The sequence below is a fragment of the Euwallacea similis genome, chromosome 4, assembly GCF_039881205.1.
Source record: "Euwallacea similis isolate ESF13 chromosome 4, ESF131.1, whole genome shotgun sequence".
Taxonomy (NCBI): domain Eukaryota; kingdom Metazoa; phylum Arthropoda; class Insecta; order Coleoptera; family Curculionidae; genus Euwallacea; species Euwallacea similis.
The window spans coordinates 3053310-3075951 of record NC_089612.1 but is presented as its reverse complement, the minus strand read 5'-3'; the positions used below and the strand labels follow the sequence as shown (position 1 = coordinate 3075951).

At 38.6% G+C, this 22642-nt stretch overlaps 1 protein-coding gene across 2 annotated transcripts in view; it reads left to right on the top strand.

The window, feature by feature from the left end:
- Ppn (Papilin) overlaps positions 1–21019 on the top strand; it is a 55047-nt gene extending 34028 nt beyond the window's left edge. The window contains exons 2-41 of one of the 2 annotated variants that reach the window (XM_066388754.1): positions 1116–1176; positions 3222–3458; positions 5627–5706; positions 6242–6392; positions 6454–6577; positions 6629–6709; positions 6763–6935; positions 6993–7305; positions 7455–7615; positions 8061–8249; positions 8310–8489; positions 8708–8890; positions 8948–9089; positions 9136–9416; positions 9477–9712; positions 9768–9889; positions 10126–10548; positions 10605–10670; positions 10728–10889; positions 10937–11149; positions 11702–11866; positions 11917–12066; positions 12317–12547; positions 12614–12958; positions 13010–13186; positions 13246–13422; positions 13748–13927; positions 14025–14195; positions 14266–14550; positions 14648–15052; positions 15103–15306; positions 15364–15552; positions 16686–16922; positions 17312–17518; positions 17573–17706; positions 17762–17912; positions 18240–18794; positions 19903–20058; positions 20114–20227; positions 20283–21019. In XM_066388754.1, the coding sequence (XP_066244851.1) occupies positions 1116–1176; positions 3222–3458; positions 5627–5706; positions 6242–6392; positions 6454–6577; positions 6629–6709; positions 6763–6935; positions 6993–7305; positions 7455–7615; positions 8061–8249; positions 8310–8489; positions 8708–8890; positions 8948–9089; positions 9136–9416; positions 9477–9712; positions 9768–9889; positions 10126–10548; positions 10605–10670; positions 10728–10889; positions 10937–11149; positions 11702–11866; positions 11917–12066; positions 12317–12547; positions 12614–12958; positions 13010–13186; positions 13246–13422; positions 13748–13927; positions 14025–14195; positions 14266–14550; positions 14648–15052; positions 15103–15306; positions 15364–15552; positions 16686–16922; positions 17312–17518; positions 17573–17706; positions 17762–17912; positions 18240–18794; positions 19903–20058; positions 20114–20227; positions 20283–20467 (7996 nt within the window). In that variant the 3' untranslated portion in view covers positions 20468–21019. Of the gene's footprint in view, positions 1–1115; positions 1177–2395; positions 2848–3221; positions 3459–5626; positions 5707–6241; positions 6393–6453; positions 6578–6628; positions 6710–6762; positions 6936–6992; positions 7306–7454; positions 7616–8060; positions 8250–8309; positions 8490–8707; positions 8891–8947; positions 9090–9135; positions 9417–9476; positions 9713–9767; positions 9890–10125; positions 10549–10604; positions 10671–10727; positions 10890–10936; positions 11150–11701; positions 11867–11916; positions 12067–12316; positions 12548–12613; positions 12959–13009; positions 13187–13245; positions 13423–13747; positions 13928–14024; positions 14196–14265; positions 14551–14647; positions 15053–15102; positions 15307–15363; positions 15553–16685; positions 16923–17311; positions 17519–17572; positions 17707–17761; positions 17913–18239; positions 18795–19902; positions 20059–20113; positions 20228–20282 lie in introns of those variants that run through there. The other variant, XM_066388755.1, reaches the window with a different exon arrangement.
- Positions 21020–22642: the final 1623 nt, after the last annotated feature.

Here is a 22642-nt window from a genome sequence, read left to right as displayed (position 1 = left end):
GTAAAAAACAATTGCTAAATCGATGCCGACTTCGTAAATTTAAATTGACACAATTTCCGCCATTTTTTCTTACCTGCATCATTTAATCTTTGACCTTTCAATCGCACGTAAAGTTCAATAAATATTTATTGTTATTAAGAGCAGCACATCTAAGTAAGACATTAACTTAAGTATACGCTTTCAGAATATTCATATTAATTTAATTTTAGTATATTGTTTTTTCAAAATAAATATTTTGTCACCGAGGCAAGTTAATTTTTTCCAATGCGGACTGTATAATTCAAGTTATGAACCACTCTATGTAAGATTATTTGCTTTATTTAGTTTTAAGTCATTCCATTAGTGCCTCATAGCCACTCTCCCTTTTAGAATATTTAATCGTTCTTTGACAGTGAAGTGTGTTAGGATATGTAACCTTACAAGAACGCCAGCAAATCTGGTTTCAATAAGACGATGTCTGAAGTCGTAGTACGCTAGCTGTTACAGAATACTTTCAAAATACTTTCAACGACAAATAACTCATAAACATTCAAATATCTTTTGGCCTGTTAGATCTCCTGACTTAGCCCCGATAGATTATTTCTTATGGGGTTACTAAAAACGCAAAGTCTCCCGGCACAGGCCGTTCAAGTTGTTAATCATTTGAAAAGGTTAATTTCGGAAGCATGTGAGAAAATTGCTCCGAATATGATAATGGCTTAAAAAGAATTTGGCAAAAGCAATTACTTAAGCTCCGCTCCACTGTATTAAACGTTTCATGGTTAAGCTCGAAGATATTTCCTCTTTCATTGCGATTTTTGCCATTTGATCGGGCCTCATTAGCGAGCCCAACCTGCATATTTGCGCACAATAAAATCAAATCAAGCGGACATGTTGATTTAGCAATCTAAGTGGCGGCATGAATGCTTCAGTCTCGAATGCGATATGTTTATCCTCAAAGATCTATGACGGTGTCCACCACTAATTGTATCCGGCATGGGGCTTTTCCCAATTAAAGGAGCGAAAGCACAGTTAGGGAGATCTAATAAAATTAGCTCCTGGCGTAGAGATGGGAGCTCTTTATCTGGTGGGTTTAATTGAATAGTTTGCTAAAGCTGTTTTTTTTTCTATTTCAGGTCGCCCCTTATAGTGGCAGTTATACTATTCACATTCTTACAAAGTGCGTTAAGTAGGCATGTAAGTATACTGTTCCTTCCTGCTCATAATAACTAAGAACATTCGATTAATGCCGCAGTTATTAGATTGCATTCTCGATAAGTAATGGGTATAAATTGTTTGCTTTTGCGAGATGCAATTGATAAATTAGTGCCCAGTGAGTCGGTAGCAAAACTACAGTAAAAACAAGTAGTAAAGCGATTGCAACAACCACTCAAGTTGAAGCGCGGTTTAGTTAAGTAGAAAATCGTTTAAGTCATGTTTTCAATGCAATCTGATGCTTCTTTTATTATTGAAGCACGACTGAATACCAATCTTAATGTCATTAATATTAAATTGATTAAACCTGAAGAAAATCTTGATTAAGTACATGGAGGAATTAATTATTGTTTATTTTGCGGTGCCCGCTTCAAATTTGAAATACCTAAATACGCGCCAACGCTGCTGGCACCATCTTTAACTGGGAGTTGTAACTATTAGGTGTACAACTTTGCTTCCGCCGTTTTTGAATAGATGTATGTAGCGGTAAGTAATGATCGAAATAAATAACCCCATGTGGGCATGCAGGAGCCTTGGGCACCTGTTAACATAACCTCATAAAAATATTAGTCTATTTGTGTCTTCATCATAAAGTTATTCGCAATTGAAAATGTCAGTGTACGAGCCAAATTCTCGTCATTTGCGGGAGGTTTTACTTTTCTGCTTCAATATGAAGAAATCTGCTGCTGAGGCTCATCGAATGCTCTCAGATACTTATGGGGAAGCCACTATTAGTGAAAGGACATGTCGTGAGTGGTTTCAGCGCTTCAAGAACGGTGATTTTCACGTCGAAGACCAACATAGCGGTGGAAGAAAGAAGGTTTTCCAAGATGCGAACTTGGAAGCATTACTTGACGAAGACTCGTGTCAAAGTCAACAAGAATTGGCACAATCATTGGGAGTGACTCAACAAACAATCTCAAAACGCCTCAAAGACATGGGAATGATTCAGAAGCAAGGATATTGGGTGCCGTACGAGTTGAAACCAAGAGATATTGACAGGCGTCTGTTCGCTTGTGAACAGTTGCTTGCAAGGCAAAGACGGAAGGGATTTCTGCATCGTATTGTGACTGGGGACGAGAAATGGATTCATTACGATAATCCCAAACGCAAAAAGACTTGGGAATATCCCGGCCATGCTTCCACGTCGACGGCCGAACCGTCTATTCATGGTTCCAAAATCATGCTCTGTATTTGGTGGGATCAACTCGGCGTAATATATTATGAGCTGTTACAACCAACTGAAACAATCACAGGTGCTCTTTATCGAACCCAATTAATGCGTTTGAGCCGAGCATTGAAACAGAAACGGCTGCAATACAACGAGAGACATGATAAAGTGATTTTGCAGCACGATAATGCTCGACCCCATGTTGCGCAAGTGGTCAAGAAATACTTGGAAACATTGAAATGGGAAGTCCTACCCCACCCGCCATATTCTCCTGACCTAGCTCCTTCTGATTATCACTTGTTTCGATCCATGGCACATGGGCTAGCTGACCAACACTTCCGGTCTTATGAAGAAGTAAGAAATTGGATAGAATCGTGGATCGCTTCAAAAGATGTCCAATTTTTTCAACACGGGATTCATATGCTGCCCGAAAGATGGGAGAAAGTAGTGGCCAGCGATGGACAATACTTTGGATCCTAAAGGTATAATTAGTTTTTTACAATAAAATCGCGAAATTCGGAAAAAAAACGGCGGAAGCAAAGTTGTACACCTAATAATTTGCAAAGAAATTAAATTTCGAAGCTGACTCTCCCCCCCAAAAACAGTTGATAGATTGAAAAAAGTGAAAAACAGGCATCACGTGTTAGTTGCTTTCCTGTTGGGTGACCCCTCTTCAAAAACTAATAAGCTCCATCAACTTAATTTCCTGGTACACCACTAAACACAGGCCTTAACTCGATAACCCAGTCTGGGCATATGGCGCTATTATCTCCTGCGTGGGCCTTGATTAAAGCCAGGCAATTTTTAACTGTAAAACCTTTGAGATAATGGGCCGCATGATTAACTTCTTTTGCAGCGAATCAGACACTACAAGGACCGATTCAAACGGCAGCAAGGAGCCCATTTATACCTTCCCGAGAGCTATGTGACCGAAGGAGGTGAGGGCGAGGATCAGGGCCTTTGGCTCGAGTGGTCTCAGCCGAGTCCCTGTTCCAGGACCTGTGGTGGAGGGGTTAGCTCACAATATCGACAGTGTCAGGAGGGGTATGCGTGCCAAGGGCCTGATAGGAGGCATTTTTCCTGCAATACTCAGGTACGATTGATTTAGTTTAGTAATTTATTACCCGAAACTATAAAATTTGGAATTAGTCCATTAATGTTTATTTGTAAAGCTATATTACTGGAGCTTCTATAGTCTAAACTTCATTTGAAGATTTATGTTTGTTTTAACTGTAGCCAAATGAAGCCAAGATTTTGCACATGATGAAACGTTCACAAGTGTTTTCTTAAGCTTCTTAAAACCTAAGAAAATCACTCATCAAAAGTGCTGGATCTTTGATTTACTTTGGGTAAAATACTAGTTTTAATAAACCTCTGGCTGACATTTTACAATGCAAATAACTAAAAATCCGTGCTAATTTTTTTATTAACACAAGCTGGCTTCATAAAAGTGGAGGTGTAAAAAAACACTGGCTACGTTGAAAAAACAACGCAGCCTTCTCTAAATAAACTATTCCGAGTTTTCGATTTGTGGGGGTCTTTATGAGCGTTTAATACACTTTCAGCAATTATTATGTAACTTTATAAACATTTGATTACTTTTTGGAATTCGATGTTGATATAAGGAGAAAGCATTCATAACATAAATTACCAGCAATAACTTCGACCTACGAGTATATACAATAATACTTATCTACAGGGTGATTCATTCAACAATGGGACAATCGAAAGCTGAAAATAGTACACAGCAAATGATGACAATTTGGACAAAAAAAATGCACTAACCAAAAGTTGATAGTTTCGGATGTATAGGATGTTCAAAAATTAAAATTTTAATTCATTTTTTTACCATTATTCTGAAAATATCTAGGTTATATACTTGAAAGCTTGTAAAGTTATGTTTGTTTAGATGACGAATTAGGTGTTCTAAAAAATAAAAATATACTTGGTTTGTTTCGTTTTTAATATCTCGTATTATTAAATTTAAACATAGTTTTCGTTTAATAGATTTTTCTCGAAAACGAATTGAAATATCGAAATGAAACAAGAATACATAATTAATGAAAAAATGGTTCCTCTCAGATTTTGAATCAAATTTTATATTAGACACACATAGTAAAAAGTTATTAATTGTAAATTCTGTAAAATTGTCAGTAAGTGGCGCCCTTTATTAGCAACACAGAAATTGCAAAACATATCTTATTCGTCGCCTAAAAAACATAACTTTATAATTTTTCAAGTGTCTAACCTAGATAATAATGGCAAAAAATTAATTTTAACTTTCAACACTTTGTATATATCTGAAATTATCAACTTTCGGATAAGGCATATTTTCGCAAATCGTCACCATTTGACGTGTGGTATCTCCAGCTTTCAGTTGTCCCATTGTTAATGAATCACTCTGTATATTGAGCAATGCTTGGGTAACAATATGAAGGGTGGTTTTCTGAACATATGGCGCAGATTTGAGTGGACATTCTTTAAGTAAATGTAAAAAAGCTCCTATAAATATATCCGGAAGCACTTCATTTCCGAAATACAAAGAGCATTAAAAACAATTCTGGTGTTTTCGAAAAATAACTCGAAAATGTGGCAAGTTAGGAAAACATATCAAGGAACAAAAAGATTGAATTTTTGAGTGCTCTATTTGGAATGATTAAGAAAATTCACAAAATCTACTGAGTATTTGCGTTTTTGTTTATAATTCCGATAGATCAGCCTATTAAACATGTCCTTGAAATTTCTCCTACTATTCTTTTAAATGTTCATATTCTTATTAAACGTCGAAATTTTGAGATAAATTGGCCTAAAAATTATGAAAAAAGTTTTTTCTAATCTTTAACACGTTATATTGCGGAAACGAAGGGTTCCGCCTGTTTATATGACCTTTTTTTATGTCGACTCAAAGAGTATCCCTTTAAATTTGCGCTGTAGGTTTAGGAAACAGCCTGTAAAAGAGCCTTAAATGAGAGAAAGCAAGGAATTTTTATGGCTCTTCATCATCAAATCATCTGCGATTGAGATCTTAAGTTTATGCTGTTTAAAGGCCATATTACCTTTCAAGCTGTTGGGATTAATGTTAGATGATATTAAGCGTTTTCTGTTAGATGATAATTAGTTGGTTTCAGTAATGTGACTTGTCTTTAAAACCATCTGGTCATTTAATTAATTGTAAGAAATTGGGTGGGAAAATTATGAAATTATAATTTTCAAGAATTATGGGTATCCATTTGGTCGATTACTGATTGATATTCCTTATAGGATTGTCCAGACACTGGGGATTTTCGAGCTCAACAATGTTCAGAATTTGACGAGGTCCCATTTGAAAACGTGAAGTACCAGTAAGTTCTTGCGATTATCAGCAATTCAGAACACTTGTTGATTACAAGACACATTAAAATAATGATTTTCATTAAATTAACCGGGACTAATTTCAAAATGGATTCTTAATGAAAGTTAAAATATATAACTTTTTCTCAATTTAACCCAACTTGTAACTTTCATCCTTTCGGAGATTTCAATGGGGAGCACGGAAATTTTCACCACCCTGTGTGGAAACATATTTTCATACATGTTCTAGTATCATTCTGAATTTCCTGCATTCATAAATTTAAATGAAATTCCGCATCAATAACCAATAAATGGCAATCTTGCAACAGTCTTTTTTCAAGCCGCCATCTTTCTTTAACCGTCGCTTTATGTGACAGGTACTAAATTTAAATTTAATTTGTTAGAGCCTTGCACTCACTAATGCGACTTTTTCCTCATTGATACAATTTTACTAAAAAACTGTCCGAACCTCCCACTGAATCTCAACGTTCAACAAGTGAAGGAATAGGTGTCGAAGGAATAAGTTAATTAACAACCGCATTACAGATGGGTACCTTACACAAAAGGTCCGAACCCCTGCGAATTGAACTGCATGCCTAAAGGACAAAGGTTTTATTATCGACACGCTCCCCAAGTCGTCGATGGTACTCGTTGTAATGACGAAAACCTAGATGTTTGCGTAAACGGACAATGTCAGGTATGCATTATTTCGGTCATTTGAAAGATTTGAGTTTATATGTGTATGGTAATAATCATAGCCAGTGGGGTGTGACATGATGTTGGGTTCCAACTTAAAGGAGGATGAGTGTCGAATATGCGGAGGTGATGGTGGCGCTTGCAACACCATTTCAAACACTTTGGAACTTAATGACATGCAAGTTGGTATGACGTTCGTGTTGAGTGCAAAGCGGTGTCTCTAACCACTAATTTCAGGTTACAACGATATTCTTCTAATACCTTCAGGAGCTACCAATATTTTAGTAGAGGAGGTGCAGCCCTCAAATAATTATTTAGGTGATTGTTTCTTGCATCTTATTAGTTTTTGTAATTTTAAAGACGATTTTCAGCGATAAGAAACACCTCTGGGTACTACTACTTAAACGGCAACTGGAGGATAGATTTTCCGCGTTCCATCGACTTTGCCGGCACCAAATTTCATTACGACAGATACCCGCAAGGATTCGCAGCTCCAGATAAGATTTTTACTCTAGGGCCCATTGATGAACCCATTTTCATTGTGGTAAGTTGTAATTTTTAACGTCGTTTTACTTGTCTTTAACTTTTTTTGTATTTACAGCTGCTCTACCAAGACTCCACAGTTCCAGTTCAATACAAATACAGCCTTCCTACCAACGTGCAACCAGGTTCCGAATCTGAGACCTACGCTTGGACATTTGATGAGTACACTCAGTGCACAGCAACTTGTGGAGGCGGTATTCAATATAGAAATGTGTCATGTGCGGGTCGTAAGACCCTGGAACCGGTGGATGAGACCTTGTGCGACGCTTCCAGAAAACCGGAAACGTCCAGAAAGTGCAATGAAGTTGCTTGCGAAGCTCAGTGGGTTCCCCATCCTTGGGGAAATTGTTCCGTGCCCTGCGGAGAGGAAGGTGCGTCTTAGGTTAACAATTAAAGATTTCTGTTGAGACTCTGTTACAATTCTTTAATGCGATTACAACAGAGTAATGGACAGATTTTTGGGAACTTAGCCAAATTTATCAAAAAAATGCTTATATTTTAGTGTTTTGGTGGTTTTTAGGTGGAGTCCAGACACGAGAAGTATCGTGCCAACAAATTATTTCCAATGGGTATCCAGCCTTGGTAGTGGAGTCAGAGTGTCACGGGCCCAAACCTCCCCTGGAACAGAAATGTAATCAAGGGGTAACTTGCGCGAAATGGCATTTGGATCCTTGGAAGCCAGTAAGAGAAATATCCTTCACCATTTTGTTTATAAATACTGTCTTCACTCTCATTAAAGATGTCACCCACCACAAATCGCGTTGCAACATTTTTAGATTACCACGATGCCGGAGTATGTGGCGTATTAAATTTCAAACTAAAAAATCCTACATTTCAAGAGTAATTTGACCGTTTTAACTTCAAAAACTGCATTCAATTTCATGAATATGCATGTTAGAACTGGGTCATAATACATTTTAGTAGAAAGCATTTTTAGATTAAAAATTTGTTATTGGTATTTGCACATCATACTGCGCATTCTCGATTTCATCAATTTGGAACAAAAAATAACCTAAATTTCAAGAGTAATATGATTTTTTTAAATTTACAAATTGTATTCAATTAATGTGTACGCACATTAATAATACATATAAATATTAAAATAACTTAGACACATTTTTTATAGTGCGATCATTTATGTGGAGATGGCAAGCAGTACCGCCAAGTTCGCTGTTTTATTAAAGACGAAAACGATAAAATTCAGCTGTTGGAAGACACGCAATGCGAGGCAATTGAACCAAGACCCGCCCAAGAGCAGAATTGCTTCAATCGACCCTGTGAGGGCGTGGACTGGATATCGTCCGAGTGGAGTGGAGTGAGTCCTGATATTAAATTCTTAGAAAAATCCTTGAAATGAAAACTGAATCTCCTTTAGTGCGACTCCATCTGTGGCTTAACGAATGAAACGAGAAAAATTTTCTGCGCCACTGCCGAAGGCCAAATCTACGACGACAACTTATGCGAGGAAAGTACCAAACCGGAAAGCGTGCGGGAATGTGATGGTAATCAAAACGCCTCATGCAACTACCTGTGGTATGCCTCACAATGGAGCGAGGTGTGTTGCATCTTAACCTGCATAAAAAACATTAAAGGTCAATAGATCAAAGTATAAGAAGAGGAAAAAAATTGGTAAATTTTTTAAATTCTATGGGAATTATCATCCAACTAAAAGTGGCCAGTACCTTGATCTAGTGGTCTTAAGAGACACTCTCACTAAGTTCTTTTTTTTTGCTCTATGGAACTGAATCAATAACACCAGTAGTATTTTCGCAGTGTTCGGCGAAATGTGGCAAGGGCATACAAACGCGGACCCTGTTCTGCGGTCTGTCTACAACTGATGGAGTCCAGAAAGTAGATAATGACAAGTGCGATTTGAATAGGACCTTTGATACTATCAAGAATTGCACCGGGAAGGAAGAGTGCGACGGGGAGTGGTTTAGTGGACCATGGGGAGAGGTACGTCAGCGAAGAAAAAGAAAATGAAATTAAGCTTTTATGAGGGTTGTTTTATAGTGTTCTAAAGCCTGTGGAGGCGGCGAAAAGTTCAAGAAAGTAGTCTGCATCAAGGCTAATGAGGTGGTGGACGTTTCCCATTGCGATGCTGATAAAATCGCTTTCTCGCAAGACGAGTGCAACAAACAAGCTTGCACCGAAGGTAATTTTAATGTAGCTCTTTTCACAGCGTTTAATATGAGGTTTAGATGCAGTGCTGCCAGTGGATAAAGACAAGCCGTTAAAGCTGCTTGAGAAGTCTAAAACTACTGAAATAGAGACTGAAGAATCTCCGGAGGTAACCACGAGTGTCAGCCAGGAAGTGACTGCATTTACTGAAATCTCTTCTTCGAGGATCTCTGACTTGACTCAGAGCTTTGAATTTACCACCGAACCACAAGCGGAGGAGTCTGATAAAGAGGGTGAAGAGTATGAAGTAATACTTGCGGATTCCTGTGATGATGGAGAATGGGTGGATGTTGGCGAAAAGGTACCATAATCATTCACTTTTCATCTCGCTAATATATACATAATTCAAATAAAAACAAAGGAAGAAGAAGCTGAGCCGACAGAGGGGACCATCGAAACTACCACTGAAGATTTGGAGAGTGCTTACTCAATATACGACACGATGATGAGTGATGGTACCACGGTAGAAGAGACTCCATTCACGGGCTCTGGAGATGGTGATAGCAGCTTTACCTCATTTCCCAGCTCCGAAGTAACTGAAGAAGGATCTGGTACTGAATCCTCTATAATTGTCATCGAAGTCAGTACTGATATCAGGTAAAACCACACTTTAAATTAAACAAAATAACCCTATTACTGAATTGATCTACAGCAATCCAGAAGGAAGTTTAGTATCTGAAGCCTCAACTATGGCTGGTATCGGCATTACCACCGAAGGGGAAGATTCTTCTGAAGCTTCAAGTCAGCCATCAGTTATGGAGGAATCCACCACAGGTTAGTTTATCTATGTGCTTAAGTTTGAAGCAAGAGACTTCTCTTGCGTATTACAGGCGGTCTACCGCCTTTAGGGTCGCATGAATGTCAAGAGGTTTTCGATGAGTGCGAGAAGCTACTTTGTAATAGTCGACTTATCCCTTATGTAAACGAAAATGAGTGTATTGCTTGTAGGTGCGCAGGTATTGGGAATGTGTAGACGTGCATGTTAAGTGAAATTTAAAAATTATTTTCAGCAGAAATTACCACTGAGGGAGGGATTTCGTCCGCAGAATTGTCTACCGAAGACACATCTAAAGGGACATCTGAAAGTGTTTCTGGAAGTACCTCTGAAAGTACTGATGAAAGTAGTACTTTTGCCGAGAGTAGTGTTTCTGAGAGCAGTACTTCTGAAAGTAGTACTACTGAACTGAGCAGCTCAACTGAAACTATCAGCACTGAATTTACCCCCACCGCTAGTTCGACGGTTGAAAGTTCTTCCAATGAGGATCAAACTAGTACTACAGAAATCACTACTGAGGAGGCAACGGATGTCAGTACCACTGAGGCAATTTTGTCGGAAATAACCGTCAAAGAGGAACCAGGAAATGACGTCACCCCACCGCCTAGGGCGACTCCAGGTGAGGAAATCACTGAGGTGTCTGGAGCCACTACAATCGGTAAGTTTTCTTCTGTATTTTATATCATTGTTGTTCTAAGGGGGATAATTCTGCAGGTTCTGGAATTACCGAGTCGACCATCGGAGAAACCACTGAAACCAGTTTTGAATCCACCACAGGAGGTAGTTCTGCAGAGGAGGAAATCTCCAAAAGCGTTACTAATGTATTTAGCATTTTAGGCCCCACTGTAGAGCAATCCTTCACTACTGAAGTGAGCGCATCCACTACAGAATCAATCACAGAACTAAGCTCCGAATCAATAACGGAATTAAGTACGGATTTCAGCGGGAGTACCGAATTTGACATATTTTCCTACACCACTGAAGAAAGTGAATCAACTAGTGAGTTTTATACTTATAAATTCACAGTTTATAAGTTTAAATTTTAGGTTGGGAAACTACGCATATTACGGAGATATTCAAGAAAAAGCAGCGGATGTGCAAGAGGAAAAAAATACTGCAGTGCAAGAAGAGCACTTACGGGTGTTGCTGGGACAATATTCACGCAGCCAAGGGACCGTTTAATAAAGGATGCCCCACGCCTAAGACGTGCAAAGAGTCGACATATGGGTGTTGTCTCGATGGGGTTTCGGCTGCTTTGGGTACGTTGTCACTTTTGTTAATTGAGATGGATTAAGAGTTTTTGTGGTTATAAGATATTAATTTATCCTTTAAAGGGCAATAAAAAAAGGAACAGTGACAACTTGGTTTAAAAGTTTTACAGAAATATCACGTGGTCTTTCCATACCTATGTTAAAAGAGACTCCTTTTTTGTAGCACACAAATGCCAATCGCGACGTTGCCATTTATGTTTTGAGTTGTGCATTTTAAGGTGATCAAGGAATGGAGTTTTTAAACACATTTTATTTATTTATGTATGTGTTTGCACCTATTACAATAGGTTGAATTCCGAAAAAGACATTGTTATAGTATATTAAAGAATGTGTTAATATATATGAATGCTATCTTGAAGGAAATATATTTTCTGAGAATAAAGGAAATTCTGCAAGTCTTACGTCTGAAAAACTGATGGATACAAAAATTTACAGAATACCTCACTAGAAAAAGAATTTATTGCCTACTTTTCGTCATTATAATGGCATTTTCTTAATCTCCTGTGTTATTATATAGTACCCTTAGTTTTAACTCCTCAGGTACTAAAAATAGGGGTTGTCCCGCAAGTCACTGTAACGAGACTCTCTTTGGTTGTTGCTGGGACAAGAAAACACCCGCCGAGAGCAACGACGGCGAAGGCTGCCCCCCCAAACCACCTCCATGCGCCGCTTCTAAGTGGGGTTGCTGCAAAGACAACGTCACAGGTTTGTAGTACATTTTGCCGCCTTATTGAAGTCAGTTTTAATCTATACAGAAGCCAAAGGTCCCAAACAAAAGGGCTGTGAATCTAAAAAAGAGGAAGAAAAATCTTCAAAATCGGATCTGCCAACCTCTTCACCGCCTTTTGCCGAGGAGTGCAAGAATACAACATACGGCTGCTGTCCAGATGGGTCTATTGCTCAAGGTAAAATGTTAGGTCAACCCATTCCCAACAAAAATAACCAACTGAAAAAGGTTTAACTAGAAATTTGAAATCTAGAATTTCAATAGGTTTGAATTATAAAATGTCACTAATTTCGTAAGTTAATCTCTCCAAATTTAATAGCTACAGCTCATTTTTGACTTGAGTGTTTCAGTGAAAATTGTAATATTTAAGAAAAGTAGGGGTTTAATTAAATTTGTTGAAAATTGGGAGTTTAATGGGGAAATTTTAGGGCCGCAGTATCAGGGTTGTCTTGCGTTATCTTGCGGTAATACTACATATGGATGCTGCCCTGATAGGGAGACTCCTACACATGGATATAGGGGTGAAGGGTGTTGTCTTACCTCACCTTTCGGTTGTTGCCCAGATGACATCACTCCGGCTAGAGGACCCAATGGGGATGGTTGCGAATGCAGAACGTCTCCTTACGGGTGTTGTCCAGATCAATCTACAATTGCTAAAGGTGTAATTTATTTTATTATCACATATCATTTCCTGTTTCGTATCTATAACTTATAAAGATTTTCAGGGTACAATAATGAGGGCTGCGGCTGCCAGTATAACGAGCACGGTTGTTGTCCTGATGACATTACCGCCGCTAGTGGCCCCAATTACGAAGGTTGTCTTTGCCACACTTTCCAGTTTGGTTGTTGCCCAGATGGGGTAAGCATCGCTCAAGGACCCCATCAACAAGGCTGCGACTGTAGATCCAGCGAGTTCGGCTGTTGTTCCGATGATAAAACGCCGGCCAAGGGACCGAATGAAGAAGCCTGTACTTGCGACATAACGAAGTATGGATGTTGTCTTGACGGTGTGTCCAAGGCTCTGGGTGAAGATTTTGAAGGTTGCGAGGAACTTCCAGTTGATCGTCAAGGTGATTTTTGTTTTATTTGACCGATGGAAATGTGCATTTTGTGATGTATAGAGGCATGTTCATTGCCGAAAGAACGCGGATCATGCAGAAATTATACGGTGAAATGGTTCTTTGACATGGCATATGGAGGATGTTCCCGTTTCTGGTACGGTGGCTGCGACGGCAATGACAATCGCTTTAAAACCAAAGAGGAGTGCGAAGGAGTATGTGTAAAGCCTCAAGGCATAGGTCAGTTTAAATTTATACTATTATTTAGTTCTCGTTTTTACTTGAATGTTCTCTGTTAGAACGCTGTAACTTGCCGAAAGTAAACGGTTCCTGTGACGGGTACTTCTTACAATTTTACTATGACAAACAGTCGAGGCAGTGCTCACAATTCATCTACGGAGGCTGCTTAGGCAATAACAACAAATTCGACACAAGGGAGGAGTGCACTGATTTGTGCTCGAAAGATGATGTAGCTGGTAGGTAACCATAATATCAAGAAGATGTGAAACGACTTTAAGCTAAGTTTGGGCAGAAGTCGTAAATGAGCCTTTTATACTTTTTATACCAAATTGATTAACCAGATAGGACATTTTTTTGCAAAATCGTTAGCAGTCATCATTATCACTTACAAATTATTTATTTATATTAAAAATTGATTATTGAAAAATATTTAAATAAATCAAATCTGTTATTGCATAATAATTTTTTATAATGTTTTTGGCCCAATCAACTTCTTATGAAATTGTTAATCACCCCTAAAAAATAAAATCCCAAGATTTCAAACATCTGATATAACTGCAGATCCTTGCGAACAATCCAAGGCCGAAGGCCCTTGCCGAGGGCAACACAGGCGATATTTCTTCGACAAAGCTTCGGGGCAATGCCAAGAGTTTGCATATGGTGGATGTCGAGGCAACAACAACAATTTCCTCTCCTTGGAGGCGTGTAGACAGAAATGTGCCACTCCCGGCAAAAAGCGAGGTAAGTGTGGCATGTTGCATTAACCATTAAAATTGGATTTGGAGTAGTATTAACGGGTATCGGGTGCTGTAACGGGAAAACTTACACTTATTGCTAGATTATTGCACGATTCCGAAGGCGGAGGGTAATTGCACTAATCGCGAGGCTAAATGGTATTATGGGGCACAACAGCAGCGTTGCCTGCCTTTCTATTATACCGGGTGTAACGGTAACAATAACAATTTCAACAGTAAGGATGCATGCGAGGGTAACTGTCCCAAGGACGTCGGTGAGTTGTCCGGGTGCATGTTGTGATTCGACTTTTCTGACAATAATCATAATTATTAAACATCTATTAGCCGTTAAAACTTGTCATCTGCCCGCCGATATTGGGGAATGCGGCAATTATGTCACTCGCTGGTACTGGGACACGAGATATAAAAGATGTAACCAGTTTTATTATGGTGGTTGTGGCGGGAATGGAAATAGCTTCCGCTCAGAAGAGGAGTGTCGGCAAGAATGCGCGACGGAAGAGAAACCAACTCAACCACCACTGCAATCTTATACTGAGGCACATCAGACGCAGAGGCCGTTACCATCAGCTCAGGTTCCAGAACCCACATCAAAATCTCCAACATTAGACGGTATGAAGTTGTTTGTAAACATCTGAATATTTTACTAAACGTTCAGGTTTACACAAAGCTGAAATTTTCTTCACTACACTTTCTTTTTTTCCCACAGAAATCTGTTCAATGTCTCCGGACGCAGGCCCTTGCAGCAACTACTCTACTCACTACTTCTATGACCCGGTCAACAGTGTATGCAGAAACTTCACTTATGGAGGCTGCGGCGGCAATTACAACAATTTCGAGAGCGAAAAATTTTGTTTGCAATACTGCGGAATGACCAGAACTTTACCTGCTACCGCCCCTGCTGCGGTTATCACACAAAGTCCTCCGGTCTACGATAGACAATGCTACGAAGATCCAGATCCTGGAAACTGTACGGATCAATACCAGGCTTTCTACTACGACAGAAACACCGGAGATTGTAGAGGGTTCATTTTTAGCGGTTGCGGTGGCAATGGGAATCGCTATTACAGCGAGGAGGATTGTTTGAGACGATGTGGACCTTATAGAGGACAAGGTCAGTAGCTTTTCTTTACCTGAGAATTATTAGACTAATGAAATATTTAGATATCTGCAACTTGGGTCAAGAACCCGGGCCTTGCAAGGAGTACAACGTGAAATACTACTTCAACAGGAATGTGGGCAGGTGCGAGCAGTTCGGTTATGGCGGTTGTCAGGGAAATGGTAACAGATTTAGTTCCATAGAGGAGTGCGAGCATTACTGCGGAAGGCGCCAACCAGAAGAGCCGAAACCCAGCCCTACAGTTGCAGGTAATCTACTTTTTTTTGTACGCTCTTAAGATGGGGAGTTTTAAATGCAATATGTAGAGGTGTGCCAGCAAACTGCCGATCAAGGTTCTTGCCAGGAACTGAACCACAGACGTTGGTACTTCGATAACACGCAGGGCGAGTGCAAGGTGTTTATCTATAGCGGTTGCGGCGGCAACCAAAACAATTTCGTATCATTCCAGTCGTGTTTGGATTATTGCAAAGATTTTCTACCGTACACCGAACCTCGTAAGTTGTTTAAACACCCAGAGTGTCGCTTCGAAAACCACTACGCACGCGCTACTATCAACGCACCGCGAATCAGCACCGCATATTTTTTTACACATTTAAGTATTCGCGATTCAGGCTGGTCTCTTTTACAACATGTCTGGCTTGTTAAAAATCCACCTTGAAAGTTGAATCCTAAAAATAAGTTCCCTATCTTTAACAAAGTGAAAACATGTTTGCATCTAATGTACCTTTTGGTTTTGTTTTTGGTTTCATAATTATCCCATAACTATTGAAAGATAGTGCGATAGGGGAAAAATACGACCATTATGTAAATAGGGTGAATGTAGTCACGCATCTTTTTCTAGTATTTAATGGGATTCCAGGAGTTAAGTTCTTTTATTTTTTTACACTTCTTGATTTGACACCGTCTAAAATATGAGTTGCGTACTTTTTGCGCATATTTTTTTCTTTAATTAAATTAACATTCATGTACTGGTAGTACAAGTGAATTCACAACAATACAGTTCAATTAAATGTATATAAGGTACGTCTCAATTAAAGCAGACCCCAGGAATCCGATATTTTGGACACATCGAGCCGAATTGCAAAGAAATAGCTTCGTATGATTCTTCCATATTCCCATAGCTGATACATTTCCTGACTAAATCTTTAAAATTGATTCCCTTGCCTTTTCAATATATCATTAATCTTATTAGTATTTGCGTATTACATTTGACTTATTTAAAATAAATTATACATTATTGTAATTTGTGCATTTCTTCGTTCATGTAGATCGCTTGCAGTTATTTATTTGGGGGTTCAATATTTGACAAATAGGCGTGTAAGTGCCTAACGACAATCTCCTATAACTCTATGCGCGTCGTTCATTTTGTGAGCACTTTATATTTCACCGTTTAACTGTTTTATCCGCGTATGAGCGCAGCATTGCCATGTTTAAATTGCAAGAATTATCCAAATTTTGACGTTTTCATTTGTTGATTATTACTTAAAAATTTTTATTGAACGCCTTTATTTTTACTGACGTGAAATGCATGTTTTTTCAAATCACGTAGAACTCTTACAGTGCTGAACATCGAGTAAGTCATTGATGCATCATAATTTAAATTCTACAAATTCGCAATTTTCCTTAGCTGTGGTGGAACCCGGTGTCGGTACTAGAGAGTGTCAGGCCAAATTCGACGAATGCACCACACTGCGCTGCCCCTACGGCATCGAGGCCTACGTAGATGAGAACGATTGCAATGGGTGTAGGTGCCAGGATCCGTGTGGCAACGTAGCGTGCCCCGAGGGCACCCAATGCGGCATCGATTTGAACATAAACAAGACTTCAATTGATGACGTCAACTTTGTTGCCGTTTGCCGAGAGCGTAAGTAATCAACACATTCAGTACCATGGCAGGTACCAGTGTCTGAGTCTGATAATATTCTGTCGTGCTTTGATTTGACTTAAAGATTAACAGAATTTTCAAAAAGCCACAGTATTTCCAAAATTAATTAAATCTTCAAACATTAACGGAATTTTCACAAATTTCAAATGAAAACACTTTGACTGATGATTATTGACTATAAGTGATTTCACATGAGGTTTAAGTACGATATTGAAGAACCAACCCTTAGGGCCAATTTATCAATTTTTTTGGGCAGAATTTGACCATTTTCTCCATTATCATGGAGATTGTCTTCATACTGAAGTTACCAGGGCATTGATATATAGGTTCTAAATATCAGGAAATAAATTTTAATTGGAATTGTGTAGGTAACAAGTCTGGTCAGTGCCCATTCCCGGTAGTAAACCCGGAGGGCAGATGCGACCACGAATGCCAAACAGATGCCGACTGCACCCTGCAACTGAAATGCTGCTCCACCGAGTGCGGTAGCATCTGTATTGAACCTCAGAGGCCCCAAGAACCAGTCACTTATGGCCCTGAGGCCGGCTATACCAATGCACCTGTAAAGGATGTTTGTACGTGATCTTTTACGCGCTTGTATGGAAATTTTCATTTTTTATTTCGTTAAGATTATCCGCCAACGATCAACATGGAAATCTACGAACCGGAGGTCATAGCTATGATAGGAGATCAGGCCATACTGAATTGCGCAGTGAGCGGCAATCCGAACCCCAAAATCGTCTGGAGTAAAGGAAATTTGATTGTAGGTCTACAGGTATTTTTTAATTGTCATTAGTAATGGAGTTTGCTTGGTTTAGATTGATGGCACACAGCCGCGCTATAGGATTAGACTCGATCAGAAGCTTCAGATCGTCACTCTGCATAAAACAGATGCCGGAATATATCTTTGCACCGCGAACAACAGTATTGGAGATCCAATTCAGAATCAAATTAAACTGGAAGTCAGCGGTAACTACCTTTGTTTTATTCGTTTGGTCTCGTTTGTTAGAATTTGTTTGGTGTTGGCTGTATGGTTAACAAAGCATTCCTTTAAATAGCTGTTACATTTTTTGGGTTTAAGCATGAAGATCTGTTAGTTATTATTCCAAAATATTCTAAATTAAACATTTTCACCTCAATTAAGCCTGAACAGATTATCATGCTGGACCCTCAAAAATCAGCCCTTTGTTATTGAAAATGTTTCAATAGCTTTAAAAAATAACATCTGATTTCTTATATAGTAGAATAACGTTGTAGCGTAACTAGCACTAACCTTCTGCATTCAACCATCCTTAGATTCGGATTCTGATCGAGAGGTGACCATCTTGAACAGTCAAGACCCGGAATTGCTAGTGAATAACATTGTGACGTCATTTAATTCCCCGGCGACCCTAAATTGCTACGCCCTAGGTTGGCCCTTGCCCGCCGTAACCTGGTGGAAAGAGGACGAACTAATCCCACTTAAAAACCGCGAATTCGAAGTGACTAAGGACTACTCGTTGCTGGTGCATTCCGTGCAGTTGCGCAACTTGGGCGTTTACACTTGCCAGGCGTACAACGGCAAGGGCAAGGCGGCCAGCTGGTCAGTAACCATCAGGGCTAAAGGACCGGTTTACAGCACCAATCCTGCCGACATCAAGTATCTGCAGTACGTGGTGAATCCGTCAGAATGGATTACCACTTCAGTCCCTACGACTCGCGATTATTATCCCCCTGTAAATAGACCTACACCCCAACCATTTATCCCCCCTGTTTATTCTACCGAACCGAGTCCCGATTTGGTGGACACCAACGAGATTTTCCCTGTTATTCCGAACGCCGCTGGATATATCCCCGACTCTGTGTATTTGGGTAATAGATTTTGTTGTAGTTTTGTGCATGCTAATATCTATATTAAATAATTCACAATGATAAATTAGCGCAAATTTTAGACCACATATTGAGGCGAAATGCAAAAGCAAACAGTATCAAGTAAAGTTTATAGGTATAGCAATTTTGCAATAATTTTCAGTTCTCTGACCACATTGAAATTACTCTAAGCAAAAGAGAATAGTTTGCAATAAGCTTTGAAATTTCGAGTCGATTTGTGACTGCTGCTTTAACTATATATAGGGTGGTCCTCTAGGAATTGCGTCAATAAATTATGTGAAAGTAGATAGCGTAAAATATTTTCATAATGATAGCACTGTCGGTTGCACCGGTAGTAGCTATCAACGATCTATTTTTAATTAAATTATTTAATATGGCATTATTTTCTTTATAATCGACGATTTGCCAATTTCGTCACAAATTCAAGAGACTTAAGTTTAAGACGAAATGGTAAACGCAATTTGTATCGCAGAGGAGTAATAAATAATTATGCGTCTTAATTTTTAAAAAATTTAATTTTTACAAAATTTTTATCTTAAGGTGAATTATACGACAGATATAACGATTTATGAAAACTGCTCCTCGATATTTGACTGGGAAATTTCCTGTCTTGAGGTCCACAATAGATCTTCTGATATAAGAATAATACATGTTTCAATTACATACATGACAATATTTGATTAGTTGACTGAAATTTGTGGCAAAATGGTGACTAGTTTTTCGATATTGGTCCTGGTAGTTCCTGGATAACCACCCAATTGTACCTATATATTATGCATGTATATCTAGCGACACTAATTAACTGCTCATAAAAATAGTCCCAAGTTTCTTTGATTGACAATAATTTATCTTACCATTTCTCTTCACCCTGTGTACTACTGAATTTTTTTTCCAAGATGAAGATTCGTTAATGATTTTTCATTAACGAACTTCAAGAAACTGATCAGAATCTTTTTATTCATTAAACCCTCCAAGACGTTCTTGAAATTTAAGTTTTCAAAAATGATAAAAAAATGTGCAGTTTTGATTATGTTTGTGAGCAGTTTATTTAAAGAATCTTTACTTGATTTAACAAGAGATCTGCTTATAGTTCCCGTGAGAGCCAATATCACAACGAATGACCAGAAATATCCGACTGGCAGCAACGTGCAAATTCGCTGCGATGTCTACGGTTATCCGCCTCCGCAAGTGCAATGGTACAAGGACGGGGTGCTCCTTTATTCTTCAGGAAGGTTTGCAATATCAGGTAGCAATCCTATTTTGCTTATGAAAGACATACTGAGAACTGTTAAAAATTGTAGAAACACACACTTTAACCATCACATCCGCGGAAAAATCCGATTCTGGTAGATATCAGTGCGAAGCAAGCAACTCTTACTCGAGAGCTGCGAGCTCTCTGGACGTGCTAATTGAAGGTAATTTTCCTGTAATAATTTAAATGCAGTTTCTAATTTTGGTGAGCATCTAAAGGAATGTTCATCGATCCTTCCTGCACTGACAATCAATTCTTTGCCAACTGCAAGCTGATCGTGAAGGCGGAGTTTTGCAACCACCGGTACTACGCCAAGTTCTGCTGCAGGTCCTGTACGGAAGCCGGCCAATTGCCTGCCAGTGGGAATGACCGACAAAGCGCCCTGGACACCAATGCAATTTAGGACGGAAATCTGCAGCTTAATTATGATTTGTTGGATTAATGAGGGGCAGTGTATAAATACATTATTTAAGTTGTGTTAAGATGGCCAGTCATGTGTGCATGTTGAATTGCCGCCATCTTGAAGGGTCAAGGTTGTATCATAACACAGGAAATGACTCTTAATAATGTCTTGTTTTAGATAAAAATTATTTCCTGTCTTTATCGCGTTGATTGGCATTAGTAGTTGTAGATAAAGTAATGGTCTTATACGCGCCAAACTCACAGTTTGCGGTGAAAATTTATAATAATTTGCAAAGTTTCAGTGGATATTTAAGTAACAATTTTCATAAAAAATTGACTTAATTTTTCGAAACTGTGATACACTTAATGAACCGCCATTTTAATACTTATCAAGACGCCCCGCTACCGAACTCTTGTAGATATATTTCATAAACAAAATTCTCTTTAGAATTGTGCAATTACTGCTTATTTCGTGTGTATATATAATGTTAGTAATTTATAAAAAGTGTTAAGTAATGTAAAAAATGTGTTCACTTCAATGTAATGATGCTAAGAGTGGAGTTTTATTGCTGAGAAAAAACCCTCTTTCCTGTCTCTGGAACAACTAATAATCAAAATTTTGTATTATTCTATGTAATTTTCTATACCTTTGGACAGTATGTCCTTGCGTGAAAACGTTCTAAAACATCTGAACAAACCTGAAAAAATATTTCTCAATGTCCACTAATAAGCATAAAAAATCTAAGAGTAAAAACATAGTAAAGCATCGTCGCTGATTAACATAGTGAAGAAGTTGACATCGCCGTTTATCGTAGTCCATTTGTTTAATTTCTTACCAATAGAGAGGTAGTAAAAATGTTTGATTTAGATAGTGATAGTGACTCGCCAAATAGCTTGATGTGCTTATTGGGGGCAAAGGGAGATCGAAGGTGGAATCTGCATCCAGTCAATCAACAGCGTATTAGATTTGGTGAATTCTTTCATTTATATCAACAAGTTAAAGGATATCCTAATCAATATTATGAATATTTAAGAATTACACCGTCTATATGTAATTACATCTTGCAGGTTATTGAACCAAGAAGCGAAGGACGACAGTGTGCCAGCTTACATAAGCAGCCCATCAGCGCGGAAGAAAAGTTAGTATTAACATTCAGGTAGCAAAACAGAATCTCTGATTAAAAAGAATACCCTCACTTACAAAGTCGTTATGACATTTTAAGGTAGGATGCATTACTTTTACAATTTTAGGTACAGTAGTGTCACAATAATTTCAATACAGGTGTATCATTTTCACTTTGAGGCACTAAATGCAGATACTAGAACTAAAATACATGTAAACTAAAACTTTTGCAGAGCTAAATATTTGTGAGTCAAATTTACTTTTCTTTAAAGTGCGGATATGATAATTACTTGAGGAATATGGGGTATTGCTGATTAACGCAACGTGCATTGTTGTCGTATGGAGGGAACAGGAGGTTGAGAGAACCAATCACGTAACAAGGTCCAAACTCCCTCGCGACTGGAAACAAAATATGTTACTTCTCATTTTATGGCAGTGTGAGGGTCAAGGTGCGATGGCTTAGTGAACAAATTCAGTTTGTTTTCACGTTTATAATTCTATTGCTTTGATTTACCATCGTTAGACGGCGAGGTGAACGAAAGGTGAGCGACGAGGTGCGATGCTTCACTATGTTTTTACCCTAACACTCGATAAGCATTTTTCATAAAAAAAAGCGGCCTTGGATGTTCGCTGCAAACGCGCGATGTCACGCAAAAGAAATCATAGGTGTTAATAAAATCCGCCAGGTGTCGCGTGAATTACGGGAGACGTCATACAGATTTTTACTATTTTCTGCGAAAAAATCGTGTTTCCAAAGTGAAAATTAGTTTTAAAGTGTTGCACAGGCCCAAAAGCACATGGCATAATGGTTAAACTAATTGCGGTGGTACTTTTTTATATTTAAATGTTTTCGGGAGGTGTTACTTCGACGATAATATTACTGGCTCACATCATCATATCAAACAGAGTGTGTGATAATTATTAAGCGATAGACTTCGAAAATATATATTTTCGATTTATAAGCAGTATCTTTAATAATGTTTAGTCGTTGAAATTACATTTTGTGGTTGTTACAAGGTGTGTAATAAAACACTTTCCACTACGGATCACACT